General features: G+C 32.2%; 1 protein-coding gene across 2 annotated transcripts in view; it reads right to left on the bottom strand.

Moving 5' to 3' along the window:
- Positions 1–2,193: 2,193 nt before the first annotated feature.
- The window catches only part of IL7 (interleukin 7), a 73,728-nt gene continuing 66,675 nt past the window's right edge, over positions 2,194–9,246 (bottom strand). The window contains exons 4-6 of one of the 2 annotated variants that reach the window (XM_019032740.4): positions 8,820–8,951; positions 6,791–6,844; positions 2,194–4,177 (exon numbers count right to left, since the gene is read on the bottom strand). In XM_019032740.4, the coding sequence (XP_018888285.1) occupies positions 4,058–4,177; positions 6,791–6,844; positions 8,820–8,951 (306 nt within the window). In that variant the 3' untranslated portion in view covers positions 2,194–4,057. The remainder of the gene's footprint in view (positions 4,178–6,790; positions 6,845–8,819; positions 8,952–9,246) is intronic. The other variant, XM_019032741.4, reaches the window with a different exon arrangement.

The raw sequence follows: 9,246 nt of genomic DNA, 5'->3' as shown, positions 1-9,246 counted from the left end.
TTCTGGAAGATCATGCTGGTTCTACTAGAAGACTTTTACCTCACATGATTTGATGCTCCTCAAGCTGAACTTCTTCCATTTGTGATAGTATTTGGACCATTTCTAGAATATGTTATAAGGTTTTCTTTCCAATTAAAGTTTTAGGTTAAAGTTCTCATTTGAATCAGATTATTTCAAATATAAGAAAATTTGTGATAAGCATTGAAGATAGAAATTGGCAAACATATGTCCCTCTCCCAGAGATAACAGGTGGTAGGTTATTAAGAGTTACTTGTTGAGCTGAGCAGTGGAGGCATACGTGAAGGAATGATCAGTTCCACCTGGGAACGCATGGGAAAGCTTCAGAAAGAATGAAACACTTAGATTGAAGAAAAAGAATAAATCAGTAATCAACAATAGTTTAAACAACTAAATTTTAATGTTGCCACTTGCCTTAACTTTCTTCATGTAAAATATGAATATGAAATTAGTTCACTTTTAGAACAGTATCTTAAGTAACAATGACCTCTCCCCCATTTAGAAAATTGCTGCCTTTCAAGAAAAATGTACTTCATTCTTACCACTTTTTATGTGAAGGATGCAAATCAAACCCCAGATTATTCCCAAGACAAAACGATGATTTAGCACCTTTCTCAAATATTAACTTTATGGGTCTATGACTGCATGTATTTTTATATTTAGACATTAAAAACTGTTAGAATTTATAATTATCAATACACCTACTTGTTTCATTGTCTTGTCCTACGATATGTCCATAGATTCTATTATTTGGTCAGAATCAAAGCCAAAAGATGTTTCACAACAAATGAAATTTAGAAATCAAAGAAAATTCTGCCATATCATCCTGAATGCACCCAGAATGCATGGTGATTTTGAGTACACAAAATTGGGCCATATTGTCCTAAATTAGTTATGTTTTCTGGTGCTATCATACCCATCTTTAAGCAAATTATTGTAGAAATGTGTTTTCTAGATGATTTAAATGGATATTAATAACAGAATGGCACAATGCAGTTCCTGTAGACTTGCTAACTACCGTATGTCTAGCTTTTCCCCTTAGGAGCTGAAGGGAAGACAAAGATCATAATTCTTTTAGGGTAGATAAAACATTTCAAATGAACAGATTATTTAAATTGTATTTAAGATAAAGTACTAAGATGAATCTGGTCAAATAATAATGAATGATGCAGGCTTAAGTGCTATGAACAACTAAGGGAACATACATTAATATTATCTAGAATTATCATGGAAGTCATAGCAATTGAGGAAAAGGAATTGAGATGCCCTTTGAAACTTAAGCAGGGTTGGCGTAGAATTTGCAACAACAATTCTAAGCAGTAAGAACGTGATGAATGAAGATTGCCCGTACAGAACACCATAAAGATTATCTGACCTACAGTACAAGACACGTGTTTCTAGAGAAATATTTATATGGCGTGGTAGGGTTAACAAAATGTCCTTCTTAAGTTGGCTGTCAATGAAAGTATGGCCTAAAGCAAAGAAACTTTTCTAGTTCAGTTTTCCCATGGATCAATTTTAAGAAAATTATCTTATTCCTGAAAAGAGTATTTCCTTCAGCATATTCCCTGAAAACCTGTTTTAAAATACTTTTAACCGAAACTCTTTGTATAAAGCAGGATTCTCCTTGCTGTTATATTAGCTTTAATTCTATGAATTATATTAACCTCGTGTTAGGTTAGGGTTTTTTAATGTAAAAATGTGTTATATAATCAAATAAGTTTTAGAAATGCTATATTACTATTAAATTTTTTTCACAGCTACATGAATGAGTTTTCAGGGACTTTAATATACTTATATGAATTGTGAACCTCCAAGAGAATATTTAACTCACATCAAAAATAAGTATCTTCCCTCCTTATTTTTTTTTCTTTTTGTAGCATTGACAAGGATTAGCATTTCTTGGGGCAAACTTTAGAAAATGCTGACTTAAAGCATTTAAATATATATTTAAAAGAAAATGTTTATTGAGATAAGTCTCTAATTGTGGAGTAGATATACTTACACTCTCCCAAATCATTATTAGCCAACCTATCTTGCTAGTGGCTAGGAAACAAAGAAGGGAAATGCAACCATAAGTGTGTGGGTAATTTTTCCAAACGTTTGGCACACAGTACAAGCTGAGTACACTGTTTGAGTCCAATTTTCTCAAAAATTCAAATCTACTATAACAAATGACAGAAACCAAGGAAGAAAATTTTAATGGCGTTTTTAAACAAGCATTTAAAAATATTGACCCTTATTTTACCACAACATCAGAGAGAATATATTTTTTTAACACTGTTAGGGAACATTATAGATAGCCTTGAAGGTAACATTTTCAAGGACAGTTTCAAGAGTTTACCTTTAGAAATGTAAATTCCCTCATTTCTCTAACTAATGGTTTACCAATATCTCCAGTAATCAGGGTAGAGGTGTACCACATGGTTGACCATGTTTTATGATGGAAGGAGCATAACCTACTTAGAAAAGTCCATCTGAAGAAAGAAAGCTTGGTGAAGAGTCATTTGCTTCTAAAAAATGTTAGTCAACTCATCTTTCTGGAGTTAACAGTGATAACCAAACAGAAAAAAATACTTGACTCAAAGTCCTGTTAATGGGGCAGTTCAGTAAATGGTATGGAAGTGTATACAATTCTATACAGCTATCGCACCAGTGAAGGTGAAATGTCATATGGGTCAAGGAAAGTGACAGAAGGCAGGAAGGTGTTACCAACACACACTGAGTGTGTCACCAGAGCATCTTCTGTAGATCAAATAAAGCCCATCAGCACGTAACTAGATGGTGATGAGGCTGAGAAAGAACATGAAGGATGTGATTTCAGTGCAATGCAAACTGACAGCTATTTGTAGATTCTGGCCTGCTTAGAATAGTGTTTCCATTTCCCTTTATCAGTGAATGAAGACTGCAGACATTTCCAGACAAGTTTCTTTTAAAAGACTAAAATTTAACATAGAAGGTAATGTCTTATATTGATTGTTGGTAATAGGCTATTAAAGGTCATATATTCAATGAAAGTAGAAAATTAAAGAGCAGTGAAGTATTAAAAATCTCATCTTAAAAATTCTGTTGAGATTTATTAACTGAATCTGGCAGTGTTAATACATAGCTCATTTATTTTATCAAAGGAGAAATGTTATCCAAAGTAAGCAATTTGTAATGCTGTATGAAAATATTTTATATACAGATATAGTGTCAAAATTAAATACACATATTTCATTAATTAAAAGGTAAACATATATTATTATCTTAAAAATATACCTCCCAAATTGCAAACTTATTTAGACAAGTTATAATCTATATAAATGACAATGTAACTCAGTACGAAGGTTTAGCATCCTTAGACTAGGTGAATTTATTTTTATTTTATTTTATTTTTTTGAAATTGTCCTTTTTTCATGTCAAAACATTTGCTATACCATTTATTGAAGGCACTGTGTTACACATTCATGATTAATTAAATCTCTTGAAATCTCTTTTAGGTATCTTGGACCTTGTTATGCTGTTGCTTACTTAAGGTTTATGACTCTCTTATTCTCATGGGCATTATCCATATATCATTGTTAACTCTAAAACATCTCCAGCACAGAAGAAGACAATTTTCACTTTTAATACAGTATAATAGATTCATAGTGAACCATAAAATTATTTTGACAGTAAAGCAATGTCAATTTTGAATCTTTGAAACCATTATATACTTCATAGATTTAATGTCTTGAAATATTTAAACAGGTTTGAAAAGTATTATTGCAACTGATACCTTACATGGATTGTCTTACAAAAATCAGTACAGAATTATACTGATTGATAAATGTTCACATATATAAGAAATAGTTTGTTGACTGGAGCATTCAGTTTCCATTGTTTGTATTCATCTTCTAGTAATACAATATGCATTTCTCAAATGCCCTAATCCGTTTTGACCATGGTGCATTCAGTAACTTCTAGGAAGCATTCCACTCTGAAAAACTGCATAAGCAGATAGACTCTTGGAGGATGCAGCTAAAGTTCGTGTTTCTATATTGCCACTCCATATTTTTCAGTGTTCTTTAGTGCCCATCAAAATTTTATTCCAACAAGTTTTTATCTCTTGTAGTAGTCTCTTTAGGAAACACAAGTCATTCAGTTTTTTCTGTTCCTTTAAAGATTTATTTTCTTCCTAGAGAATAGAGTTTTAAAAGTTTAAACTTCACATTTTTACAAAAATATATATTTTAAAATACTATTTTTCATCATATTACTTTATACTGAAAAACTGGTGCAATGAAAAGGTAGAATCCTGTGTGACATTTTAAAGATGATGATTTCTAACTATCCTTGTGATAACTGACATGTAGAAAATTCAAGGTTGGTGTGATTAAAGACTTAGGATTCTCCAAAGAGCTATATCAGCTGACCGCCATTTTCACAGTTTAACAGTGGACATAATGACACTGTTTGGAATTTCATGAGAAAGGTAATTGTAGGTTACTCAGTCGAGTTTCTTTAATGTAGAAAAATATATTTTTAGTGGGAAGAATAATCAACATTGAAAATACTCAGATTATTTTGCCAAAGATAATAAGGATATAGCTGATGGAACTTGTACCCTAAGGTCTACTGCAACAACTAACCTTCACCAGAGTATGTCAGATGCCTGCCTCATAAGCTAGGTTTTAGCACCTGACAAGAATCTTAAAAAGGGCTACCTGTACAACCTGTAGGAAGAAAGAGATACTTGGCATGAACAGACATATAAAGGAGTAACTCTGTATAGACTCAGTTATATTTCTCTGAGTCCTCTGACCTGTGAGAATGGGAATAGTGCAGGGTAGAGTAATTCTTCACTTAGATAACAACTAGTTGATCACAAATATAAAGCATACCAGTGACTTTTACCCCTTCCTAGACCAGGAGGTGATATCAGTTGTTTGTTTTACACTCTTCACAGTTGAGCCCAGACTTCAGGGTTAAAATCAACATAGTGTTTTCAACAATCACTAGCAAGTAAATGGATGTGCAAGCAATATAAAAACTATTATAACTAGTTATTGGGTAACTAGATAATTTAGATAACAAGTTATTGGGTATTCTCTCAGTCATATATTGTGCTCAGTGTTTAACATAATTTACTTCATTTTATTTGCTTTATCATCGTATGAACTTGATGATTTGAACTCATTTCACAGATGAAGAAACTGATCTGCAAAGAAGATAAATAAGCTGCTAAGGTCAAGTAAATATATGTCAAGTAAATATAATGACTGAATCTTGAGCTCCTCTGTCCTATTTTTAATTTGGCCACAAATTCAGATCTCTTTTTGTCATGTATTTAGTAACACTAGCACATACTTTTTAAAGAATACATTTCAAAGATTAAACAACAGATCTCAAAGGGAAATATAAAGGCAAACTTTTCATATTGTTTTCAATAAGGGGTCCTGGACAATTTTTTTAAGTACAAGTTGAAGTTGATTTGCCTAAGCAGATTTGAAATATACAGATGTGAAAATTTCATACTTTTCCTTATACACTGAGAATAAGCATTCACTAAAAAGTAAAAAACAGAGAATCTTGGTTTTACCCCTGCATCCTGGGAAAATAGTTGTTATCTTTTCTTTTTTTTTTTTTTTTTGCTCTGTTTTTTGTTTTTTGTTTTGAGACGGAGTCCCACTCTGTTGCCCAGGCTAGAGTGCAGTGGCGCGATCTCGGCTCACTGCAACCTCCGCCTCCTGGGTTCAAGTGATTCTCCTGCCTCAGCCTCCTGAGTAGCTGGGACTACAGGCGTGCACCACGCCCAGCTAATTTTTGTATTTTTAGTAGACACCGGGTTTCACCATGTTGGCCAGGATGGTCTTGATCTTTCCACCTTGTGATCCGCCCACCTCGGACCCCCAAAGTGCTGGGATTACAGGCGTGAGCCACCGCACCCAATCTTTCTTTTCTAAACTTTCCAAATTCTCTTAGTGAAAAGCCTTCAGGGTGATTATATTGCTTTTAGCTTCTGTATTCACTTCAGATGTTCCACTTTGCATAGAATCCCTAGAATTTCCTAAATCTCAGAGTGTACAGGCTCACTTTGCTTTTCTGAAAAGAGTAAGGAATTTCCATGTTGCCATGTAGCTATTGGTCAAATAATGGAAATATAAAAGAAGAATCCATCACTTTTATGAACCAGGTGTGCTCATTTTTCCATGCCTCAACCTAATTAGTACCTATATCATTTTAAAGTTTAGTCAGATCCATTTAAGTATTCTGCCTTATTAAGTCATTCATATTTTCCATATTATTGTATAATTTATCTAATAATGTCTAGTAGTATATGTATAAATATATGTTTATATACTATTATATATTATTTATACTGTACAATCTACACTAATAAAAGAGGTATAAGATAAGTCCTTATTGTTTAATTTTTATTTCTTTACAAACTAACAAGGATGGCTTTTTTTCTTCATGTATTTGTCATCTAGTTTATTTTCTCCTATATAAATTATTTGTTCATTTCTTTTACCTGCTAGCTGCAATATTTTAATGCTGCTTCTTCTAAAAAAAAAAAAATCATGCTTTGGTATTTGCCCTAACAGCTTCTATTTTAAAATAGTGGGTTTAAAAATGCAATTTAAAGGAATCAAATTTTTGAGGGGCAACTCGCTTCTCCTTTTATCAATGTTATAATAAATTATTTCAAAACCAGCTATAAGAAGGAAACAATTCAAAATGAAAAATTAGGAATTAAGTTGAGTAAAAACCTGATGAACCATAAGGAAAATTATACAATTATTCTCACCAAACTCTTTGTTGGTTGGGCTTCACCCAGGGCAGCTGGTTTTCTTCCTTTAACCTTAAAAACAAAGTCACATTTATAATATTGAATATTTCTTCATTGCTCCTCCAGTTGTTTGTAATTGCTAATTTTCATATTGCCTTCAGCTCATCTAATCTATTTGAGACTCTACTTTAAATTTCTTATTGTTAAACAGAAAGTAAAATATTAATATGATTTAGAAATGGAATATCAGGGTAAAGGAAGAAGCAAGATAGTTCAGTCTTCTGAATACCCAGAATCCATAATTTTGTAGATCTGCCTAGTACTGTGTTAACTACTGTGAGTTATGAAACATTAACATAGTAGGGTATACTAGCAGAGATAAAACTTGAATTTTAATCAATATAAAAATAAAGTTAACAAGAAATTGTTAAATCCTGGCCATACATTTTATTAAGCTTCACTTATCAGAAACAAAATGAAATAAAACAATAGTAAAAAGCTTGTAGCATGCCTGGCTCATTAAGAAAATTCAGTGTAGCTGACTGCTTTAACATCTTGCCTTGTTATTTCAAGAAAAAGGTGACTTGTATCAAGTTAATCAATGTAATATAATTTAATTTCAAAGATTTAAATTATTGCATATTTTCTTTCTCTACAGTTAATTTTGGAACATGATGATCCATACAAAGCTCAATACATAAGAGAAAGAATCACAAATATATAACATACCTAAGACCTTTACCTCTTACTAGACCAAGAGGTGATATCAGTTTTCCGTTTTACACTCTTTTCAGTTGAATCAAGAGTGGAGGCTTATAATCAACACAGTATTTTCAACAGTCACAACTAATTGGATGTGCAAGCAACATAAAACCTATCTGCATTAGACAGTACTTTGAAACCACTATTAAGTAGGAATGAAGAAATGGTAGATTAGAGTAGGAAGTCTTCATGAATCTTGAGCTGAGCCTTGAAGGCATAGAACAAAATAGATGCAATTTATAGAAAAAAAAAGTAGAAATGCTCTCTAGGGGACAAACGTAAGGACGCAAGTTTGGAAATAAGCTTGGCAAATCCAGCACACTAAGAGGAGACTGGCTTCCATCAAGTACATAAAGCAATGATAAATGAGGCTATCCAAGTTATATAATAGATAATCTACATTTTTATCATGTCAATAGGATTCAAAGATAATCTTACCATTTTACCTTCTATGGGAAACTACTAGTGCTCAAACAAAAAAAATTCTTTTTTAAGTCATAAAAGTGTTATTTAAGAAAACATTTAAAACCATAAAATAACCTTTTGATTTTGTGTGGCAGCTGGTAAAATCCAAAAAGAGGTAAATAATACAAATAAAATAAAGCACTGTATTAAATATTGAAAACTTTTTAGTACTAAGCACTTTACATGTGTTATGCCATTTAATCCTTTCAAATCCTACAATGTAGATATTATGTTTTTCTGCATTTTGTAGATAAGGAAACTGCTGTCTAGTCTCTAGATGATGTCTTCTGTATTTGGTTTTGTTGTTTTAGTTCATAACCACTAGTAGAAGAGTAGGAAAATATTAGCCCTATTTGTATCAAAATTATTTAAAGAAGGGAAAATTGTTGGACATGTTTATGTCTAGTTTAAGCCTATAAAGATATTTGTTAAATACATTTGATTTCCTGTTTTATTGACTAGGAGTTCTTGTAAATGTGTACATATATGGATTAAAGCTATTAATAAGTTTTAGATATAGAAATTTACCATTCCCCACCAAATATATCACCCTAGTATCCTTGGAAGTTATTATGGCAATGAAGAATTTATTTATTTATTTTTTACTCCCCTTTCACAAACAATTCACTCTAGCCAAGAGATAAATAGGTATTTCCAAACTGAGCCTTTCCTCTTCTAGGATTGAGTAAATATACTTCAACTTTAGATGATAATAAACACTTAGGATTCTATGATAATGGATATGATCATCAGAGAATAGTGGTATCTTGGCACAGGAGTAGTTAATATTTTTATTCAAAGTAAATAGTCCTTAGCTTACCTGGCCAGTGCAGTTCAACAGTATTGTTGTGCCTTCTGAAACTTTTAATAAGTGGAGATCAAAATCACCAGTGCTATTCATTTTAAGAAATTGCCTCAACTTGCGAGCAGCACGGAATAAAAACATACCTTCCTATTATAGGAAAAAGTCAGAAGGGCCATGGTTCAAATAAAATATTAAGAAATTATAAGCTTTCTTAAGGAGCCTAGAGCTTGAGCTATGTTGCTAGGTAATGCCCCGCCTCCACCCCAGCTTTCTATTCCAGTTAATCATGTGATTGACAAGTAACAGAACTAAAACTGTTTGGCTCCTAGGTGACAGCATAAAGTTCTTAGAACTTGGTTTAATAATTATCTTGACTTTTACAGTTTGTTTTCTCTATTATGCTTATGTGATCTTATCGCTGATGTGTGAACATGTTAGAAGA

This window comes from Gorilla gorilla, chromosome 7 (genome assembly GCF_029281585.2).
Source record: "Gorilla gorilla gorilla isolate KB3781 chromosome 7, NHGRI_mGorGor1-v2.1_pri, whole genome shotgun sequence".
Classification (NCBI taxonomy): Eukaryota; Metazoa; Chordata; class Mammalia; order Primates; family Hominidae; genus Gorilla; species Gorilla gorilla.
This window is presented reverse-complemented; position numbering and strand designations above follow the sequence as displayed.